This window comes from Erythranthe guttata, chromosome 13 (assembly GCF_056151865.1).
Source record: "Erythranthe guttata isolate IM_541 chromosome 13, IM_541, whole genome shotgun sequence".
Lineage (NCBI taxonomy): Eukaryota > Viridiplantae > Streptophyta > Magnoliopsida > Lamiales > Phrymaceae > Erythranthe > Erythranthe guttata.
In genome coordinates this window covers 2,061,678-2,085,361 of record NC_142545.1, presented here as the reverse complement: position 1 = coordinate 2,085,361, position 23,684 = coordinate 2,061,678, and the positions used below count along the sequence as shown (strand labels likewise).

Sequence of the window (23,684 nt, the reverse complement as noted above, 5' to 3'; positions counted from 1 at the left end):
AACAAAATTAATATTTAGGAGATAAAAAACTAATAAAAACATGATAAAACTCGAAAAAAATATTTAAAATATTATTTAGGAGATATAAATTTGATAAAATTCGAAAATAATATTTAGGAGATAAAAATCTGCTAAAAGTTGAAAATTATATTTAAAATTATAGTTAGGAGATATAAATTTGATAAAATTAAAAAAAAAAATATTTATAATAATATTTAGGAGATAAAATTTTGATAAAAATAAAAAATAATATTTAGGAGACAAAAATCTGATAAAAATAAAAAATAATATTTAAAATAATATTTAGGGGATACAAATATGATAAAATTCGAAAATAATATTTAAAATAATATTAAGGAGATAAAAATTTGATAAAAATTGAAAAAAAATTACAAATATGACATTAGGGTTTCTTAGGGTTGCCCTAGCGTTTCTTTCTTTTATATATAAGATGTAATAGCATATGTACGTGCAGTTCATTCTAACCTTGTAATTAATTTGGATTTTAGCTACTAATACAATATCACTAAAACCTTAAACAACATATCAACTATTCAAGCTTAAGAACCATTAAAAAGTAAGAGAATCAGAACTTGGACACTAAACTGGCGCTATCAACATAAAACGTGAGAAAAACTTAATCTTGTCACTTTGTAGGCAGAAGAAAAAGGAGGTTATTTTCAAGATTCAGATAAGATAACATACACAGATGAAATTTCCAGATATATGTACGACCGTGCAGAAATAAATAGAGCAAAAACACAGTAAAAGAATACAAGCGGAGAAGATAACATACAAAGGTGAAATTATTGTAGCAGTTACCTTGTCCCTTTACATGTTATCTTCTAAAATGGATTACATGGTTATTTTGTAATAAACATTGGGGGTTGACAATGTTATTTGCACAATGTTTGTTCAAACTTAAAGAAGAAGTGAAAATGCATATACGATCAGCCTTAACATTTGTTACGGCGGAGGAGAACACACACACACACACACACACACACAAAAACATGTATAAAAATGATGATGATGATGATAAAGAAAAACGAAAAAAGGAACAAAAAAGAACAAAAAGTTTCTTGACTGTCGATATTTACAAAAAAAAAATAAAAAAATTGCATAAACTCTGTGGTATAGAAGTAGACAAATATAAACATGTAAAAGAAGTGAACGTTCATATAGAGTCATACTGTGTAGTGTATTGCTTCAGGAGTTCTCTGTAACCGTCTGGTAATACATCTCTTAAGTTCTCCAACCAATCATTCAAATCCGTCGACTGCATAATCTGGTCATACAATGATGAATGCAAACCCAAGAACAAATGCCTGCGTTAGAAAACTAAGTCAACATGTTTTGAATTTCTTCAATTATTTGAAAAACCTGCAATTAATCAATAAAACGTTGGGGAACAAAAATAAAAGCATTGGCCATAAGTACGAAGAGGCACAATTCGTATATGATTATTATCCATTACATCCCACGAAAGATCAATATAGGTACAACATAAGTAAACTCATGTTATGAGAGAGAGAGAGAGAGAGAGAGAGAGAGAGAGAGAGAGAGAGAGAGAGAGAGAGAGAGAGAGAGAGAGAGAGAGGTACAAAACAACAAATGAAAGAGAATAACGTTTATCCGAAACAGAGATATATTTTACAAAACAACTTCCGATTTTGTTAACTTCGGATTCCTTGGATTTTCCGTCAAATGGGAATCTAAAGAATAACATATTTGCATAAATTAGATGACAATATGCAGAGCAAAATAAACTGAACTTGAAGTAAATAAATCACCTTTCCTGAGAGAAGAGATGGAGGGACGTGGAGAATTATCATCACATCCTAACCAAGCATCATCATCATCATCATCATCATCATCATCATCATCATCATAACCCTTGAATCAAAAGCAATTAGTTGGCAAATGGCACCAGTTCATAATCGGTATATATATATATATATATATATATATATATAAGTATTAGGAGAAATACTTACGGTGGTTTCAATTTTCTCCATTGTTGCAGAACAGTCAAGGGAGTGCTGAAAAGAGACGTGTTTATACGATAAATATGCAAGTGCAACTAATGTGAAGTTGAGAAGTGGAGGGAGAAGTTTCTACACGTGAGAAGTTTTGCAGTTAGAAAAACGTGGGTAGTTCTGTACAAAGTGGGACGGATAAAAAAAATGAAAAAATAGGGTTTCGGGGCAAAACCTTTCTTTTATATGATTTGTTCGACCCTACACCCGGTGATAAATACCGGGTGGGTCTTCTGCTGCCACGTGTCTCTTTTTTGTATTTTATAATAGATTTCCCGTTAGGGTTTACCTTTAGGGGTTTTAGAAAAATAAAAAAAAAAACACGTGGCAGCAGAAGACCCACCTGGTGTTTATCACCGGGAGTAGGATCGTAGGAACCCTTTTATATATAAAGATAAGGGCAAAGCTCATTCTGCACTAATGTACTATGACATTCATCGCCTTAAGAGCAACTCTAAGGAAGAATTAAATAGTATAACTTCTATTTTCATACTTCAAAACTTAAATTTTCATCTCTAAACGGAAAATTAAATTGGTAGTTATTTTGATATTCAACTTCTGGAGATACAAAAATGCAAACTGGAAAAAAATGTATCAAAATATTAACTATCCAATAAACCTATTATCAATTGACATGTGTAAATATTAAATGTATTTATACTTTATTTAAAATTTGATGATTCATTTAATCCCTGTAGTTGAGGTAAATAAGTATCAAATTAATATTTGATGATTCATTTTGATACTTTGCCATTGGAGTCCCTTTAAACTATCAAATGTGTTGAAATGGTTCCTCGGTTTGCAAAATATTCACCACCTTATTCATTTGTTTCATATGACTATCAATGTTGACGTGGCGAATTCACTTTAAAAAAATTATTTCTTAAACTAGCATGGATTTATTCGGACACATTTACCCCCTGAATTGTCATTATATTTTTATTTCTCAATTTTCCGATTTGTTTCAAATGTCGATCTACTTTAATGTGTTGAAAATTTGGAATATACATTTGTCATTTTATATTATTCTATTTCCAACTCATAGAGGTAGGTGAAAAGATCTCAAATAAAAAAAATGGCACTTGAATGAGGAAAGACAAAAGTAAACAAAATTAGAGAAGAAAAATAATGGATTTAGTTAGTGATTGTGAGTTAAGTTAGTTTTAAGTGCTTATTTCTAAACGTTGAGGGTATTTGCAAATAATTCGGAAAATAAACTTAAACAGAAAAAACAGAGTTAGGGGTGCTTTTACAAAAATAACTTAAAGCAGATTATTTTAAGAGAAGCAAAAACAAAAGTTGATTTTGCAAATACCTGAAAATAAATTATGAGCAAAAAAAAGCTCATAATCACTTTCAAAAGGCGTTTGCAAACACCACCTTTATTACGGGGTAAGTACAGTTTGCACCTCTGAACTATAGGGTGTGTCACAAACACCCTCCTTGAACTACGAAACGTAACAAAATGGTCCCTATTATTTTTAGTCAACCGTCAAAAAATTAACACTATTAGTATATGTTTGCATTTACCCAATTTGTCCCTAAAATATGTTTGCATTATCGGGTTGTATCTTTGAGTACAACCATAGTAAAGCACAACTTCTTCCAAAATCAAATCTTGATCCACTGCCACCACAAACATCTAGCCGACAACTTTTCTCCTCGCCACCACTGCACCCACTTCTATGAGAACCTCTTCTTTGATGGTCCCAACTAGACACGGCCACGCGGGTCCAGGTCTGACATTTAGGGGACCCGAAACCGACCCGTGGGGAGGCGGGTCCACCTGGGTTAGGGGTGGAAATCGGAACCGAAATTCTGATTTCCGCCGATTCCGTTACGAAAATTTTCTAATTTGGAACAAATTTTTCATTTCCGAATTTCGAAATTCCAATTTCCGAAATTTCTGAAAAAAATCGGATCGGAATCAGAATGTGATATATAATATCCGGAATTTCCAATTTCCGATCCAAATTGATTCCGAATATTTCCGATTTTTTTCCGAAAATTAATACATATCTAAGAATAATTATATACTTATTTACATATTTTTTATACTAAAATTTAAACTAAGAATAGAAGCCCGGCAATGTTGGCCCATTTTACACTTTTACCAAGTATTAGCCCATTTTACAAGTAAACATACATTTGCTTTCCAAACCCTATCCATCTCCTCTCGTGTGCCGCTCCCCTCTCCACTGTTCTATTTTTCTTTCTTCACTTCATTCCTAATTCTTCTGGATCACGCATTTTCGTCTGTGTAATAATTTTTTTCTCCACGTGTGCATTTGTTTGCGGATCCGTAGATGTATTTCTATTTGTTTCGGAATACGAAGAGAAGAAATAATAGCAGTTGTTCTTTCAAGATTTGATGTTTTATTTCTTCATTTCTAACTTTGTTCCTAGAAAGATTTTAGCCTTTTCATTCGAATTCCCATTCTTGGTTGTGATGCACTGTGTGGATAAACAACCATTGATTATTGTTGGGTTTTAGCTATTTTTTATTGGCTTCAAAGTGTTTTTTTTTTCTTCCCCACTTTTATTTTGAAATTTCTTCAAAATTTCGAAAATTCTGAAATTTCCGAAATTTTCGGAATCGGATCTCATTTTATGATTCCGAAATTTTCGGAATCGGAATCGGTACTGATATTGTAGTTCCGAAAAAATTCGGATTTTTTTCCGAACCGGTTCCGATCCGTCTGATTTCCACCCCTAACCCAGGTCCATCAAGGTCCGGGTCCAAAGCGGTTTTCCAATTTTTTTTCTTTTTTTTTTCCAAATAATTACAAGAAAGAAAAAAAACTTAAATTGAAACTTGAAAAAAATAGAGATGAACTTTAAATTCAAAATTAAGAAAAAAAAATTGAATTTAAACACTAAACAATTTTAGAAAAAAATGAAACTATTAAGACCTTGAGACATAAACTAAATAAAATGAAAGTTGTTAAGATTGTATTAGAGGCATTTATAAGTGTCCATGAAGGAAAAATGATCAAAAAGAAAGGAAAAATATATTGTGTCAAGGGTGCAAAGTGTTAAAATGGTATATTTCAAGGGTGCAGAGTGGGATTAAGCCGATTTATTATAGTGTTTAAATAAGTTTTATAATTTTAAAACTGTCAAATTAGATATATTTCATTTTCGTCCCCAAGGTTTGAAGGGCAATGTGGGAATTAAGTAAAATATATTTGATTTTGGCAGTGAAATTGAATTTGGAGGATGACATTGAAGCAAATTAGAACCTGAGGGACTAATTTAATTTTGGCTGTAAACTTCAGGGATGAAAATGAATTTTACCCTAAGTTAACTAGTGATTGTGAGTTAAGTTAATATTAAATGCTTAATTCTAAAAGTTGGGGGTGTTTGCAAAAAAAAAAAAACCTGAAAAATTAACTCAAATGAAAAAGACAGATACATGGGTGTTTTTAAAATTATAGCTTAAAGCAGTCTATTTTAAGAAAAACAAAAGCAAAAAGTTGTTTTGCAAACACCTAAGAAAAGATTATATGCACAAAAAAACTCATAATCTATTTCTAAAAGCATTTGCAAACACCATCGCAATCATCCCAACTTTTTGATATAAAACACTTAAAATTAACTTAACTCGGAATACATAACTTCTGTTTTTAAATAAGCTTTTGCAAACACTACATTAGTGATTACGAAAGTTGTAATAACATGAATCCACAAATCACAATTTTAGGCCATCGGCAAATATAGCAGCAAAAGCAGCCATTCTCTCCTTAGGCAAAGACAAACCAATCTCCAATCCACCCTCCGAATCATTCGACTTACACAACGAAATCGAACACCTCTCTCCATCAATCGACACAACTTCGAGTTTTCTCGCATTTCCCCACCCAAAATCCGCACTACATAAATCGAATCTCGGCGAACCCGAAACCCCAACAGCTCGGGTCCACACGTGTTTCATACTACCATCCATCCAATTCTCAGCGCCTTTCAAAGCCTCGTCTTTATTGTTACTCATGTTCTTGATAAGTTCAGACATAAATTCAGCCGCAACTAATAACCCTTCTTCGTCGACAAGCTTTTCATGCTCGATTTCCGCTATACCTACGCCTAGGCAATTGCCGAAGTAATTTGTGGGCACCGAAGGATTTACCCGCTCGCGAACGTCGACCGCGAATTTGAAGTATTCGAGCGTACTATGATCGTCGTCTTCGTCTTCGACAGCATCTGCAGATTTCAACAAGGTTGTCCAAATGTAGGACGTTGTTACGACAAAAGACGACATGTGGACTAAACCCGGTTTCTTGGCCAAGACGAAATCTTTGAGGTTTTGGATATCGGATTGGCGGAGAGTGTACGTGGCTCTAACCCTGTTCGTTGGTAGTGGGGAAGATGATGGTGTGAAAGGAATCTTTTTCATGACTTCCCAGAATATACTGTCGATTTTGAGCGGATCGTTGATTACGGATCTGTCGAAAACGGGCGGAGATTCGCCGTGTTTGGTTAGAAACTCATCTTCTCCGCCGGATTTACTGATCGAAGCCCACGCCCGCATGAAGCTAGCGATCGATCTCGCGTCGCCGAGGCTGTGGAGATTGGAGAGGCCGATGCAAATTCCACGGCCGGGAAATAGCGTCACTTGCAGAGCAATAACAGGGACTATTTTGTACTTGGAATCTTCCGTTGCCGGCGGGATCTCCGGCACGTAGTCGTAGAACTGGTCGGCCTCGCGCGGGTGGTTTCCGACGAGTTCTTCGAAGTCACGGCCGGAGACGGCAATTTTGAGGGAGACAAAGTCGCCGGAGATGTAACGGATGAGGGGCTTTTGGTCGGCGGTGTTTAGAGGGATGAGCAGATTTCCGGCGAGTGGGAGATAGTGTTTGAGAGTGAGGGAGAGTGATTCTTTCAGTTTTGGAACTAGGGTTTCCAAGAAATGTGATTCGGAGCAGGAATATTCGTAGAAGAGAAGGCGGCGAATAGGTTGGGAGCGAATCCAGACGATGTCGAAGAACGAAAGCGGCAGTTGTAGCTCGGCGGCGGCGGCGGAACTGGGCGGAGGTGGAATCCGGCAGGTTTCAAGCAAAGTCGTCGTCGTCGCCATAGCGACCTTTCAGGAAAACAAGTGTGGTGGCCGGAGGAGATTTGATTGGCCAACAAGATGATATATCATATATATAGACTTATTTGTTTTATCACGTTCTTTTTTCTAGAGTATATATTTTTGCTATGTTTATAGAAGATGATTGACATTGAAACGCGTTGAAGTTAGCTGTCTTAATTCCACTTTGCACCCTTGAAATATACCATTTTGGCACTTTGCACCCTCGAAATAAATTAATAGCACTTTGCACCCTCGAAATACAATAAATCATGCATAAATTTTTTAAAGCTAAAAAATATAAATTTAATATTTGTAGTGATATTTTTTTAGGATGCCAAATGTCAAATATTTTTTTTATTCATCAATCATTTTGAAACTATAAAGTTCAAAAATAAAAATACATTCCATCAACATATTTAAAAATTATATTGTTTTATCAAAATAAAATATTTTACGAAAAAAATCATTCAGCTATTACGTTATCAAGTTATCTGAAAATTATTTTTTCTTCCAAATATTTTCACCTAATATTTTACAAACTGTGACATAAAAGATCCACAATCGAATAATTTAGTGATAAAAGATTATTTTTTTTATTTTTCTTTTGTAAGATAATGTAGTTTTTTTTAAATAATCCGGTGTAATTTTATTTTTTCGCACTTTGTCCGCTCGAAATTAGGTTTGAGGTTCAAGTAAACAACAATTTTTTTTATTTTGTACCCCAAAAAGAAAAACACCAATGAAAAATAAATTGCCTTTATTATTCAATTGAGGGTGCATTGTGAATGATTTATTGTGTTTTGAGAGTGCAAAGTGCTATTATTATTTTTCGAGGGTGCAAAGTGCCAAAATGGTATATTTCAAGGGTGCAAAGTGAAATTAAGCCATTAAATGTTGATGTGGCAAGTTGACTTTAAACTTTTCGTTTCTTAGCATTTAGATTTATTTGGACGCATTACCTCTTCACTTGTCTTTATATTTTTATTTCTCAATTTTCCGATTTGTTTCAAATGTCGATGCACTTTAATGTATTGAAATACATCTCCCATTTTATATTACGGTAGACTATATATGGCTACTCCCCTAAGTTAAGGATAAATTACGAAAAAATCTTTTATGTTTGTGTAATTACAACCACCCATTAACTATAAATTTTCTTACACGTCCACCCTTATGGTATTAAATTCAACATAATTTTCTACATTCCATAGAATGTTCTCTAGTATGTACTCGTTTTATGTTGAAATGCAGTTTCTGATTCAGTCAATAGACACATCTTATGATCATTTTGTTTCAAAATATGGAGCTCGAATGGGATAAATCAGGTATAAACTGGAGAATATTCTTCATAATCTATAAAATTCCACTAAATGCACCGTAAAGATGCACGTATAAGAAGATTTGTAATTAAATGATAATTGTAATTATAAAAAAAAATGATTTTTTTGTAATTTGCGTTAAGTCAAAGGATGGGTGTAATGTACCCTTTATATTATTCTATTTCCAACTCACATGGGCAAGACAAAAGATCTCAAATAAAATAATGGCAAGAGAAGATATCTCAAATAAAATAAGGGAACATTAAATGTTGTACGAGGGCTTCAATATTTTACTGCAGCCTCCTTTCTCACTTTTTCTTCTCTCTCTGATTGTGCGCCTCAGATCTGTTTAAAACCTATGCTATTATTTTGTTTTCGTTTTTTACCCTCTTCTTACTCTTCCTTCTTCCTTAATAATATAAAACTAGTTTTTATTCCCAGTTTTATCCGGTTTTGTCCGGTCCGACCGGAGATTTTCCGGTTCTCAGCACAGCGACCCGATTTTTTCACCTTTTCGGGTTTCTACCCGCTTCTGTCTCTCTCTCCACTCTACAAAATTTCTATCTCTCTCTTTTGTTATCTCTTTTTCGATTTCTTTATTTTTTTAATCCCAGATCTGTACACTACCATCGTCTCCCCTACTCTTCCTTTCGTTCACTGCCGTCGCCTCTCTCGCTCTCTCTTTGGTTATCTTTTTCTCTCTCTGTTGATTTTTTTTTTCCATATATATACACCACCGCCGTCGTCGCCGCCTCCCTCTACAACAACTTCGTGTTCCGCTACTGTAGTTTTATAGTCGGATATGACTACAGGCCAGCTTTGTAGTCATATGTAAGATATGTAGGTTTTTTTTTCCTAATGTATAGTGATGTTGACAGATTTTTTTTCGTAAATAATAGTTATTTTTTATATAAATTGTTAAATGTGAACAAGAATATGACTATAGTCATATAATTGGAAGAAGATAGTGGAAAAACAATTTTAATATTGACTTTTCAATTTTCTCAAAGAAGAGAATATTGAATGGACTTCTGGCTTTTAAAAGAAGTATTGAGTGAGTTATGGAACAGCCACCATATGTTAATAAGTTGACCATATATTTGATGAGATGTTGTTCAATATGTTCATTTTTAAAAAAGAATGGTCCAAATTGTTTTAATAGATTTTTTTACATAAATGCAAAAGCCGTTCAAACTTCAAATCGTATAAAAATATTAAAAATAATACAAAATTGGTTTGGTTTGAAAAATCATAGTTTATATAAAATTTTGCATTGATATAGCTCAACAAAAATAACAATCAATAAATGGAACCGTGTGCATATTTCTGCCCCATCATTTATTCTTCCTAATTCCAATTCTTATAAAAACACTTATTATTACAAAATCACGATTTTAGGCCATCTGTAAATACAGCAGCAAAAGCGTCCATTCTCTTCTTAGGCAAAGACAAACCAATCTCCAATCCACCCTCGGAATCATTCGACTTACACAACGAAATCGAGCACCTTTGTCCATCAATCGACACAACTTCGAGCTTCCTCGCATTTCCCCATCCGAAATCCGCACTACACAAATCGAATTTCGGCGAACCGGAAACCCCAACCGCCCGGGCCCACACTTTGTTCCTACTCCCATCCATCCAATTCTCGGCGCCTTTCAGAACCTCGTCTTTATTGTTCATCCGGTTCCTGATGAGTTCAGACATGAACTCAGCAGAAACTGCAAGCCCTTCTTCACCGACGAGCCTTTCGTGCTCGATTTCCGTTATGCCCGCGCAAAGGCAATTGCCGAAGTAATTTGTCGGCACTGCTGGATTCATCCGCTCCCGTATGTCTACTGAGAATACAAAGTATTCGTGAATACTCCGATCTTCTACGTGATCGTCTGCAGATGATATCAACAAGGTTGTCCAAACGTAGGACGCTGTCACGACGAAAGACGACACGTGGCCTAAATCCGGTTTCTTGGCCAAGACCGAATCTTTGAGCTTTTCGATATCGGATTGGCGGAGAGTGTACGTGGCTCTGACCTTGTTCGTGGGTAGTGGGAAAGAATATGATGGCTTGAATGGAATATTCTTCACTGCTTTCCAGAATGTATCGTCGATTCCGAGAGGATCGTGGACCATGGATTTGTCGAAAATCGGCAGAGATTCTGATTCTTTGGATAGTTTGCACATGGAAGCCCATGCACGCATAAAGCCGACGATCGATCTCGCGTCGCCGAGGCTATGGAGATTGGAGAAACCGATGCAAATTCCCCGGCCGGGAAATAGCGTCACTTGCAGAGCGAAAACCGGGACTATTTTGTACTCGGAATCTTCCGTTGCCGGAGGGATTTCCGGGACGAAGTCATAGAACTGATCGGCGTCGCGTGGGTGGTTTCCGACGAGTTCGTCGAAGTCTCGGCCGGAGACGGCGATTTTCATGGAGACGGAGTCGCCGGAGATGAAGCGGAGGAGGGGCTTTTGTTCGTCGGTGTTTAGAGGGTAGAGGAGGTTTCCGGCGAGTGGGAGATAGTGTTTGAGAGTGAGGGAGAGTGATTCTTTGAGTTTCGGAACTAGGGTTTCCAAGAAATGGGATTCGGAGCCGGAATATTCGTAGAAGAGAAGGCGGCGAATGGGTTGGAAGTGAATCCAGACGATGTCGAAGAAGGTAAGTGGGAGTTGTAGCTCGGCGGCGGCGGCGGAGCTAGGCGGAGGTGGAATCCGGCAGGTTTCAAGCAAGGTCATCATGGCGACCAAGTGGGGTTGGAGGTGATTTGTTTTGGAAACTATATAATATATAAATATATATATATGTATATATATATATATATATTTAACATACTAATGTTTTTATTTATTTTATAATGTTTCATCTAGTAGATGATTCTATAATGTTTCTAGAAGATGACAAACTTTTAATTTGTTTTTTGGAAATTGGTAGATGGTGGAATGTGGAGAACGGTGGTTGCATGTGGCGGGTTTGTAAAAGGAATTAAACAATTGGGGGGTGGAACGTTGTGAGCGGTGGTTGTGGGGAATATGGGTGTGTGGTGGAAGGTGGTGAACGGTGGTTGTGGTGGTTTTGTCATTTGTGAGATGTGTTCAAGTTAGATGGCCAATGGGACCGGCCATTGTTTTTGTTTATTTGTTCCGGTTAAATACACTTTGCACCCCTAAAGTATAATTTATGTAACACTTAGGGCCCGTTTGACAGGATTAAGCGATGAATGCCTGAATGCTGAATACGTGTCTGAATGGATAAGAGTTGTGTCCGAATGCTGAATGCTGAGCAATTAAGTCCATTTGATAATTGAATGTCTGAATATTGTTATTTTCCTATTATACCCTTATTTAATGCTGACATTTTATTTGTTAATTAATTAATTTTGATTAACATCTATAAATAAACAAAAAACAAATAAGCATGATCTACGTAATCAATAAAATTTAAAATTTAAAATATTTAACATAGATAAAATATAAAATTCAAACAACTAATAAATATAACATTCACAAATAAAAATAGCTAAAAAATATGGAAATACATTAAAGTCGCTAAAATTGACCTAAAAGATTAAAGTCGCTAAAATCAACGTCAAATATTTAATAAATTCTAAATGGTCACTCACTCAATGCATCAATCAAGTTGTGATCTCATCACGAACATTAGCCATATACTGCATGTCATCGACCCCCCACCATGGTCCGGTAGTTGTACCATCATTCTCGTGGTCTTGTCCATCCTCATTCGCACCATCAAAAGGCATATTGGGTTGATCAAGCTCCTCAAAAAATTTATCACTAATACGCTCCTTTCTTATAAAATTATGCACAGCAAAACAAGCAATCACTATATTTCTTTGCACATCTAATGAAAAAGGGGCCATCTTTTCTAAAATTGGAAATCTATTTTTCAGAACTCCATAAGTTCGTTCAATGACATTCCTTAGTTGAGCATGAGCATGGTTAAATTTTTCTTCTTTAGTCAAAGCACGTCTACGACGATAGTCTCCTAACCAGTATTGCACATTGCGATACGGAACCATAAATCCTCTAGTATGTGTGTATGCTGCATCACAAAGATAGTATTTACCTGTAATAATAATAAAAATAATTCAAGATTAGATTTAAAGTATAAATGATTAGAATTTACAGTTTGAATTTAAAGTAATACCAGCGGGAGGCCATGGAAAACCGTTTGTGGGATCAGCAACTGTATCTGTTAAGACTCTTGAATCGTGTGTTACCCCTTCCCAACCTGCCCAAACGAATGTAAACATCATATTAAAGTCGCATATTCCTAAAACATTTTAATAGCATTGGCTCTTTCCTCTACCCCTGTACATAGTTTCCTTTGAAATTGGAACAACTGCATGTACTAGTGTACCATCAAGTGCACCTACTGCTCCCTACAATAAGATAAAAATAAGTTACGGAAACAAAAAGAAAATTAAATAATGATAGAAAATGGAACGATGCACAATATCTACCTTAAAAATTCGGTGTAACCTCCTAAAACTTGCCGAAATATTTGGATTTGGGTCAAATGTTGTTGGTACTATTATGTCCCTTGACATATTCATCATTGCACTCAACACTTCGTGAAAATACGCATGAACTGTTTGTGAAGAGTGTTGAAATCTACGCTTCACTACACGAAGACGCTTATTATGCCCAATAATTTGCAAGAACATTGCCATTTTTTCTTCTACTGATACATGTCTACTATCATGCAGCCACCCTCGTTGTCTAAAATGCATGCTCAAACGAATATATGCAAGACGAGACATGCGCATTAATTCAATACATTGTGTGTCTGATCCAGACAAGAGCTCCAATGTGTAAGCATGTCCCGACAATGTTGAATTATTATCTCTGTTTCTTGGTATGCGCATCAAATATCTCGGACAAATTTGTGTGTACCAATAGATCATCATCAATATCATAATCTCGTAAATTTCCATATTGATCTGTTAACAAAACTGATCAATACATTAAATATTTGAGAATGTAAACTATCATTAGCAAATATTGAATCATAAAGGGAACCTAATTCACAAGGTAAATGTAAAACAAGTCTATTATTATAAAAAGTACCAACTAAACAAGTCTGATACTAAAATTGAAACTAATAACATAAAAAGTTTGCAATAACTTACGAAACTTAAAATAAATCCATCGTCATAAATAAATACTACTAAATTATTAAAATTTGATACATAAGCCATTGCAAGTTAAAATTAAAATCCCGTATTTTGTCCAATTCTTTTAATCCATTCTTTTAGAACTCCGACATTATCCTTAGGAAGCGCCATCCAAGCTTCTCTATCCCATATATCCCATATATGCTTTCAGAACTCCGACATTGTCCTGCACAACTGCCAAAGATTACAACAGCTGAAACATATAAGATGTCTTCTTTATCCCATTCAAGTTCATCCAATTTAGCAATACAATCTGTAACTGAAGGCCCACTATTATTTTTAATCATAAACTTCAAAGCTGCTGACATCTCATTTATTAAATTATTATCACCGGGCGAGGATTGACTATTTTTCTTTTTCTTTTTAGGCTTTTCTCCTTGAGAACGATGGGCGAAATCATTAGTCTCAGTCCCTCTGGTATCCCTAAAATTTCCATCTTCCTCACAATAAGAAATATCTTCTATGTCTCTTTGTTCCACATTCCGGACATTACTCGAAGAAATGAGGTAACACCAGGATTTTGTTCTTGGGAACTAGGTCCTCAAGAATGAACACCAGTAACAATGGCACCGTCGAATAGTGCTCTACAAAGGTCAGGATAAGGTAGAGGTGCAAGTCTTAAACTCTTTGCCTTAGGATGAGCCTGTATTGAAGTATCAAATTATAATTCTTAATAAAATCTTATAATTACTAATAAAAGTTAGATAAACCAATAAAAACCTAAACAATAAACCTTTATATACTCTGTCCACTCTTCATTTGTCATGTTGATGGTGTTGGTGGCATGATTGTAAATATTGCCTGTTTTCATAGTTAACGGCAACCAAGCTTGATACTTTTGTTTTAAGTAGTCATATCGATTCTTCATTTGTCTTTGACAAACAACAAAGTTATGATTTTTCTTCAAAGTGTTCATAATTGTGGCCCAAGATTCTGACTTCAGACTACCTCCTTCTCTACCATTTAGAGCACCTTCTTACATACACGCTTCGAGAAAACATTTATCTACTTCACTGTTGTTCCATATGACTCCATTATTTTCATCCGATTCCTCCATTCCTATATTCATGAATATTTATTCTTCAAAGTTAACCCTCACGAGTTGTGATTAAAAAGTAGAAACAAATGTCATGGTGGTATTGATAATTTACAATTAGTCGAAGCTTCAAGAGTAGTTTTTGCAGTGTATGATTTTTTTTAAATGCTAAATAGATGAAGGCTATGTAATGAGATATTGCATGCTTATCGTATCTTTAATTAAGTATTCTTATTTATGGATCATTGTACCAAATCAGTATTTTTTATTCCATCGAAAATCAAAACGACTTAATCTAAAAAAATCATGTCTAGAACAAATTGTACACAATACACAAGAATCAACTGAAGCCTGAAAGATCACTCCATATAAAATATATATATTTAATTCATAAAGGATCACTCCATATAAAATATGTATATATTCAATTAACAAAGTTACAAAATCTCAAATCAGAAGTACACGATTTTGAGAATATACAACTACTACATAGTGGCCCAGAAGTCAACGTTAACAAATGAAATATATATATATATATATATATATATATATATATATATATATATATATATATATATATATATATATATATATATATATATATATATATATATATTCAATTAACAAAAAGTAAAATTTCAAATCAGTAGAAGTACATGATTTCGAGAATATATAGCTACGACATAGTGGTCAGAAGTGCGAGAAACAGCAACTAACAAATTACTACGAATCAAAAAAAAAATTACAGGTTAGATCGATTTTCTATAACGATCCCTGCTCAATTATATATTAATTTGTGTATAATTATAATTGCAGATGGAGTAATAGAAAACTCAACAAAAGAAAATAAAACTATAATAAAGATTAAGAATTTGTCAAAACCGAAAAAAAAAAAAAACTTACTTGGAAATTTCAAAAATTGTCTTGCAGAGTTCTGCTATAGATTTCAGTGATGTGTGAGCAGTGGTGATGAAAAGACTCGTAGGAGGGATATATTATATGATGGTAGGGTTGGAATTTACAAGATTATTTATGGATAAAAGAAATAAAAAAAATATTCAAAACTAGGTCTGACTGAATAAGCGTGAGAATTGCGGCTGAATCGGTAAGCAATAAATCTTTCAGTTAAGAGATTCCCTCCAAACACGCTAAATATTATTATGCTGACCAAATCAGCAGAAATTACTCATTAAGAGGCCAATAAGAGGTAATCAAACGGGCCCTTACTCTCATTAAATTATTTTGGGTAATACTTATCCCTTCAACATTAATTATTTTATATTTTTTAAATTTACATAATAAATATAATAATCAAATAATTATTGGATGATATAAAATTCAAAAGTAACTAAAATTGATTTATTGAAAAATAATTAAAAAGTAATATATATTGTATAATAATGAATGACAATATATTTTAAGAAATTAATGAACTAGAATAAATTTAAATACTTAAGATTACTATTAGTTATGTATTTATTCTTAAAACTTATCGATATGAAAATATTCGATTAATTGGTCCAACAACAATTAGATGTTATTTAGTATTTTTGAATTTTAAAATACTGTATTATTCAACAAATATTTTTAGTTGTATAATTTAATTATTCTTTTAGTTATTCCTTTCAATAAAAGAGAAAATTTTAAGGTATTATAATTTAGGGGCTCTTTGAGGAAACCCCCTCATTACTTTTTTTAATAGAGAGAGGTCCAAAATATTTCAGTCCATTTGAGAAAAGCACAAACCCATTTTGAGCCATTATGTTTTCCAGCTTCGCCCCCGCCCGCCACATCATCACAGCTGGGTCACGCGCTCAGCGATTTTCTTTTTTTTTTTCGTTTTTTTTTTCCGCTTTTTTTTTCCTTGTTTTCTGTATCAGTTTCCTTAATCGACTATGGAGCATAGTCGATTAGCCTTAATCGACTATGGAGCATAGTCGATTAAGGAAATTCTTTAATTTTTTAATTTTTTTTCTACATCAGGTATATTAATCGACTATGATGAAGCATAGTCGATTAAGAATCTGCTACTAGACATAACAAATTACACTTGCGAAAAAATGCAAAATCAACTATATTTTACAAAACACAAAAAATATACAAACATTATAATTTGATTTATACACTTGGAATCAATAAACAAAAAATACAAAATAAAAATAAAAAATTGGAGTCGATCAACCATAATCGACTTTCAGAGCATAGTCGATTAGCTTAATCGACTATTGAATATGTACATAGTCGATTAAGGTTTCAGCCTGCGCGAATTTCTCTACACCACCAACCCAGGAAAAAACCACCAAAACAAAACCACACTTCAAAAAATTTGTAGCGAAATTATATTAAAATCCATAACCTGCCCTCCGTTGGCCAATAATCATTGGCTAAAATTTTCGAATCCAACCCAAATTATTTGTACCATCACCACACCATATCAACTCCTCTAAAAGACTATACTCCACCCTTGCATCACCGCGTTGTACCTTACCCTCCCTAAATTGTACATTGCACTCATACCTGGGCATTCTTCACTCCCCATAAATATTCACGATCTTTTGTCTTCTCCAATTTTCATTTGTACCAAAATAGCTTATGCAAAAAAATTGATGGTACAAAACAACCAGCCCCAAGGAGAGGCTACTCCGCCTCAGGCGGCGGCATATCCCCTAACCCGCCGTACCACCATCTCCTCCAGCAACAGAGCATGAAGGCTGGAAATGATTATCACAGAACATCCACCTAAGCCATGTATTAAGAATATTATGAAGGCCGAAGAGGAAGTGCGCATCATATCGGTGGAGGCGGCGGCGCAGCGGAGTGGAGAGAATATGGTGAGATTTGGATGGAGAGGAAAATAAAAGACGAGAGAAAGGAGTAGGGTTAGGAATTAAGTTATTAAAACTAAATAAGGGTAGTTTAGGAATTATTAAAGATTCATTTTGCTAGAAATATACCTAAGGGGTTTTTCTCTAATTATTTTTGGGAGGTGGTGTTTCCTTAACTACGTTTCCTAGATGAGGGGGTTATTGCTAACTATCCCTATAATTTAAAATACAACTTAAAGTGTGCTTGAGGGGAGTAAGTGTTACAAATGATACTTAAATTGGATAATTGTTACAAATGGTATACTATAGGGGTGTAAACTGTATTTAACCCTATTTGTTACAAATGGTAAGTGTTACAAATGGTAACTGTTACAAACGATTTTTTTTCTCTTTTTCTTTTCAACACCCTTAAAAATATTGTCTACGTGTTTTTTTCCTAATCATTACATAGGTTTCATTAAGGTTGTAACAGGCAGAAATCGGATCGAGTCGGTAGACATTTTCTCACGGTTAATCGGTGCGGCCATGATTAATCGACGATAAATAGAAAATAAATTGATTTTTTGAATTTAATATAATATAATTCTAGATATTATTTGTAAATACTCAAATCTTATATAAAAGTATTTTTAAACATGATTTAACATATATAATAAAATTTTAATAACAATAAAATCATAATATAATTAAAATCATTACAAAATAAAAAATAAATAAAAAATCTTCTGCATCCCAATATATGCTTGAATATGGCAAGCATATATCAGCTCTTTTAAAAAAAAAAATTAAGATTAACAAAATAAAACATGTTATAAATATATTAAAGAAAATCAAGTAAAACAAGAATATGGGAGATCAAATGTAAGGATAATAGAACCTTTTCTTCTTATTCTTTCTTGTTTTTTTTCAAATCTCAAGTGTGTCTTTGTCTATTACGAAGTAAACTATTTATACTTGCAAGGAAGATTAATGTCCTAAGAGTTACAAGAGTGTACTTCAATTAAAGACCATTAATGGTTGGTAACTCTTCATTAATTTGGACATCCACTTAATGCATTTTCAATGCATTTACAACACCCCCCCTTGGATGTCCATCTTTATAGAGTAATATGCCTCGTTAAAAACTTTTCCAGTAAAACCCCATGGGAAAAATCTGGACAAAGGAAAAAGAGTACATATTCATGTGGAGCTTGCGATCGTGAAACACTGCCTCGTTAAAACCTTGCCAAGAAAAACCCAGTGGGATAAAAACTTGGACGAAGGAAAAAGAGTACAGTGTGTGAGAGTTAATAATCACGCTCCCCCTGATGTCGACAAGAGATCTTTGAGTCGACGCATTCCAATACTATGGACCATCTTCCTGAATGTTGTAGTTGGCAGTGCTTTAGTGAATAAATCTGCCAAGTTGTTGCATGACTGTATCTGATGAACGTCAATATCACCATTCTTTTGTAGCTCGTGAGTGTAGAAAAACTTGGGTGATATATGTTTTGTTCTATCACCTTTAATGTAGCCGTTTCTGATTTGTGCAATACAAGCGGCATTATCCTCGTAAAGTATTGTGGGTGTATCTCGTATTGAAGTCAGCCCACAATTTTCTCGAATATGTTGGATCATTGATCTCAACCATATACACTTGCGACTGGTTTCATGCAATGCCAGAATTTCTGAGTGATTTGAAGAAGTCGCTGCCAGTGTCTGTTTCACTGAACGCCATGAAATTGCAGCACCGCCACAAATAAAAATGTAACCACTCTGAGATCTGCCTTTATGTGGATCAGAAAAGGTAGCCGGCATCTGCATAGCCCACTATTTGGGGTTCTGAATTGTTTGAGTAAAACAAACCCATATCAGTTGTTCTACGAAGATAGCGTAATACATGTTTAATGCCATTCCAATGTCTTTTAGTAGGCGCAGAGCTATATCTTGCTAATAAGTTGACCGAAAAAGCAATATCAGGTCTAATGTTATTTGCAAGATACATTAGTGCTCCAATGGCACTAAGATAAGGTACTTCTGGACCAAGTAATTCTTCATTCTCTTCTCGAGGGCGGAATGGATATTTCTTTATATCCAACGATCGAACAACCATTGGACTACTCAAATGATGAGATTTATCCATGTAAAATCGTTTAAGAATCTTTTCTGTATATGTTGATTGATGGATGAAGATTCCGTTGGACAAATGCTCGATCTGCAGGCCGAGACAAAATTTTGTCCTTCCGAGATTTTTCATCTCAAATTCTTTCATCAAATAGTTTGCGGTCTTTGTGAGCTCTTCAGGAGTTCCCACAAGATTTAGATCATCCACGTAAACCACAATAATAGCAAATCCACTATTAGATCTTTTGATGAAAACACAAGGACAAACTGGATTATTTATATACCCTTCTTTAACAAGGTATTCACTTAGACGGTTATACCACATTCTTCCAGATTGTTTTAAACCGTACAAGGATCGTTGCAACTTAATTGAGTATAGCTCACGAGACCTTTGTTTAAATGCTTCAGGCATTTTAAATCCTTCAGGGATTTTCATATAAAGATCACTATCTAATGATCCATATAGATATGCAGTAATAACATCCATAAGGCGCATGTCAAGCCTCTCTGTGACTGCTAAACTGATCAAATATCTCAACGTGATTGCATCGATCACGGGGAAATATGTTTCATCATAATCAATTCCGGGTCTCTGTGAGAAACCTTGTGCAACTAATCGTGCTTTATATCTCACGATTTCATTTTTCTCATTTCGTTTTCGTACGAATACCCATTTGTATCCAACGGGTTTTACGCCATCCGGTGTTAGGACTGCTGGTCCAAATACTTTACGATTTTCAAGGGAATTTAATTCAGCTTGAATAGCATTTTCCCATTTTGGCCAATCATTTCTATGTCGACATTCTTCGACAAATTTTGGTTCGGGGTCCTCATTTGCAATATCAATTGCAACCCCATAGGCAAAAATATTATCAATAACAACTTTATTTATATCCCAATTTTTTCTGTTATTCAAATAGTTTAAAGATATCTCTTCGGATATAAGTTCTTTCTCATAATCCTCTCCAGGGGCATCATGTACTTTAGACTGATCAGTCACATTTTTCATAGCGCTTTCTTGTTCACAGATAATATTCTCTTCAGGAGAATTTACTTCTATTACCCTTTTCTTTCTAGGGTTCTTATCTTTTGCGCCAATAGGGCGCCCACGCTTCATGCGAGGTTTCATTATCTTTTCATGTTGTCCTTCAGGGACATCAACCTGTGCCGGGTATATGAGATTTTGTTACCGTTTTCATATCGGTAAAAGCATCCGGCAATTGATTTGCAATATTTTGCAAATAGATTATCCTTTTTACTTCTTTCTCACATTGGTTTGTGCGTGGGTCAAGATGAGACAAAGACGGTACATTCCACGTAATTTCACGCCGTTCAACTTGAACCGACGATCTTTCTCCCCCTAACGGCGGGAAAATTGTCTCATCAAAATGGCAATCAACAAATCTTGCCTTAAACAAATCACCCGTCAGGGGTTCAATGTATCTAACTATAGACGGGGAATCAAAACCAACATAAATTCCAAGTCGTCTTTGTAGACCCATTTTTGTTCTCTGAGGTGGAGAAATCGGAAATAAACAGCACAACCAAATATTTTTAAGTGAGAAATGTCTGGCTGCTGGCCAGAAACAAGTTGAAACGGTGAATACTTCTGAAATGAACTTGGTCTAATCCTGACCAATGAAGCAGCATGTAATATTGCATGTCCCCAAATAGAAGTGGGTAAATTAGACCGTAAAAGCAAAGGTCTAGCAATCAGTTGCAATCTCTTAATAAAGGACTCTGCAAGTCCATTTTGAGTATGTACATGGGCAACTGAATGTTCAATATCAATACCAATTGACATGCAATAATCATTAAATGCTTGAGATGAAAATTCACCGGCATTATCAAGACGAATAGTCTTGATAGGATAATCGGGAAATTGAGCTCGTAATCTTATGATTTGAGCAAGAAGTCTAGCAAAAGCAACAGTACGTGTTGACAATAGACTTACATGTGACCATCTAGATGATGCATCCAATAGAACCATAAAATAGCGAAATGGTCCACAAGGTGGATCTATAGGTCCACAAATATCCCCTTGAATTATTTGTAAAAATGTTGGGGCCTCACTACTAATTTTCATTGGAGATGGTCTTATAATTAATTTCCCTTGTGAGCATGCAATGCACACACATTCATGGGGCAAAAGAATCTTCTGGTTCTTTAAAGTATACCCATATGAATTATTTATTATTCGACGCATCATGGTCGATCCTAGGTGACCAAGTCGATCGTGCCAAAGAGAGTAAAGTTTCGGATCATTGGATTTCTGGTCCATCACAATATTTGTTTCTATTGCGCTTATAGTCGCATAATACAACTCTGATGAGAAAACTGGGAGTTTCTCTTTAACATGCTTCTGGCATGAAATATTGGTTGTAATACAAAGAAATTTCATATTCCCCACATTCATAGTCTCGATATGAAATCCATTGAGACGTATGTCCTTGAAACTTAATAAGTTTCTTTTGGATTTATTAGAGTACAAAGCCTCTTTGACTAAAATGTTCGTTCCACCAGGCAAAACAATATTAGCTCTTCCGGAGCCATCAATTAGTTTGGTAGTACCAGAAATTGTACTAACACTTGCCTTTGCCAATTTCAAACTCGAGAAATATTTTTGATCTCGAAGAATTGTGTGTGTTGTTCCACTGTCAACCAAACAAATGTCTCTATCGTTCATGTTGCTCACGGACTCATTATATTCCATTTTCTGGGAATACAATAAATAATATAAGAAGATATAATAAAATTTATTTTCTTATATCAATCAAACCACCAACCACGCATCAAAATTATTTCGAACTCATTTAGGGAATGAAAGATAAACATTATTTAACTCAAATGCAACATAAATGTAATATTTGATCAATCCTGATTGATCTATTTGTTGCCATCATTGTTATCATCACCATGAAATTTGATTTCATCAATTTCTCCACTTGGCGCGGGAAAGAAATCAGCAACATCCAAATGGGTAAGGTCCATTGGATCAATATGATCATTCTCGGTGTTGCTAAAATCAGTAAAATTGATTTCTTTCCCTTTTCCTTTTCCCTTGATGGATGCTTGATATAAATCCACAAGGTGCCTTGGAGTACGACATGCACGTGACCAGTGCCCTTTCACTCCACACCTATGGCAACTCTCATTTTGATTATTATAAGGGCCAAATTTTACAGCCTTGCCCTTGTCTTGTTTTTCACCATTTTTATTCCACTTCGGGTGGTATGGTGCAACTCTAGGACCATCTTGATGTCGACCGTGATCACGGCGATACCCACGCCCACGGCCACGACCCCGACCACGATTATACTTGTTTGCATTCACTTCAGTGAATGAAACATTTGCATTTACTTCTGGAAATGCTTGTGATCCTGTTGGGTGGGAGTTATGATTTTTCATCAAGAGCTCGTTGTTCTGTTCAGCAACGAGGAGGCAAGAAATCAATTGAGAGTATTTGGTAAAACCTCTTTCACGATATTGCTGCTGCAGGAGCATATTAGAGGCATGAAATGTGGTAAATGTCTTTTCTAACATGTCATGTTCTGTGACATCGTCTCCGCATAATCTCAATCGAGAAACAATTTTAAACATGGCGGAATTATACTCATTTACCGATTTAAAATCTTGCAAACGCAAGTGCATCCATTCATATCGAGATTTAGGAAGTATCACACTCTTCTGGTGATCATATCTTTCCTTTAAGTTATTCCATGGAGTAGCAGGGTCCTTTACCCCAAGATACTCGGATTTTAAGCCCTCGTGGAGATGATGGCGAATAAAAATCATTGATTTCGCCTTATCTTGTTCACTTTCCTCATTACCATCCTTAATGGTATTTCCGAGGTTCATGGCATTCAAATGAATCTCAGCATCAAGGATCCAAGTTAGATAATTTCTTCCGGAAATATCTAGAGCAGCGAACTCAAGCTTGGTGATGTTTGCCATAGCACTGTATCATAAAATTAATAGTGTTTTAGATTATATATATACTCAAAACTTCAGGTTTGAGTCTAATTTATTCAATATATCCAAGCTTCAGGCTTTGATATTCGATATAGACTTCGGGCCTATATTTTCTATAAATAAC

The 23,684-nt window shown here is 34.8% G+C and overlaps 3 protein-coding genes and 2 long non-coding RNA genes across 5 annotated transcripts; all 5 read right to left on the bottom strand.

The window, feature by feature from the left end:
- Positions 1-1,389: 1,389 nt before the first annotated feature.
- Positions 1,390-1,865, bottom strand: LOC148765609 (uncharacterized). Its single transcript, XR_016029219.1, has 2 exons — positions 1,794-1,865; positions 1,390-1,715 (listed from the first exon to the last, which is right to left on the bottom strand). It is a non-coding gene; the product is annotated as an uncharacterized LOC148765609 (long non-coding RNA).
- Positions 1,866-5,610: 3,745 nt separating this feature from the next.
- Positions 5,611-7,380, bottom strand: LOC148765608 (malonyl-coenzyme:anthocyanin 5-O-glucoside-6'''-O-malonyltransferase-like). The gene has a single exon (XM_088812201.1). It carries the CDS (start codon positions 7,111-7,113, stop codon positions 5,731-5,733), a length of 1,383 nt encoding a protein of 460 aa, XP_088668327.1. The 5' UTR covers positions 7,114-7,380; the 3' UTR covers positions 5,611-5,730.
- Positions 7,381-9,667: 2,287 nt separating this feature from the next.
- On the bottom strand, positions 9,668-11,229 carry LOC105972054 (malonyl-coenzyme:anthocyanin 5-O-glucoside-6'''-O-malonyltransferase). Its single transcript, XM_088811532.1, has one exon. It carries the CDS (start codon positions 11,166-11,168, stop codon positions 9,819-9,821), a length of 1,350 nt encoding a protein of 449 aa, XP_088667658.1. The 5' UTR covers positions 11,169-11,229; the 3' UTR covers positions 9,668-9,818.
- A 2,534-nt stretch (positions 11,230-13,763) lies between these two features.
- On the bottom strand, positions 13,764-15,883 carry LOC105953561 (uncharacterized). The gene is made up of 3 exons (XR_016029012.1): positions 15,564-15,883; positions 14,358-14,683; positions 13,764-14,267 (listed from the first exon to the last, which is right to left on the bottom strand). It is a non-coding gene; the product is annotated as an uncharacterized LOC105953561 (long non-coding RNA).
- Positions 15,884-22,418: 6,535 nt separating this feature from the next.
- Positions 22,419-23,542, bottom strand: LOC105948927 (uncharacterized). The gene is made up of 2 exons (XM_088812055.1): positions 23,210-23,542; positions 22,419-23,080 (listed from the first exon to the last, which is right to left on the bottom strand). Exons 1-2 carry the CDS (start codon positions 23,540-23,542, stop codon positions 22,475-22,477), a joined length of 939 nt encoding a protein of 312 aa, XP_088668181.1. The 3' UTR covers positions 22,419-22,474.
- Positions 23,543-23,684: the final 142 nt, after the last annotated feature.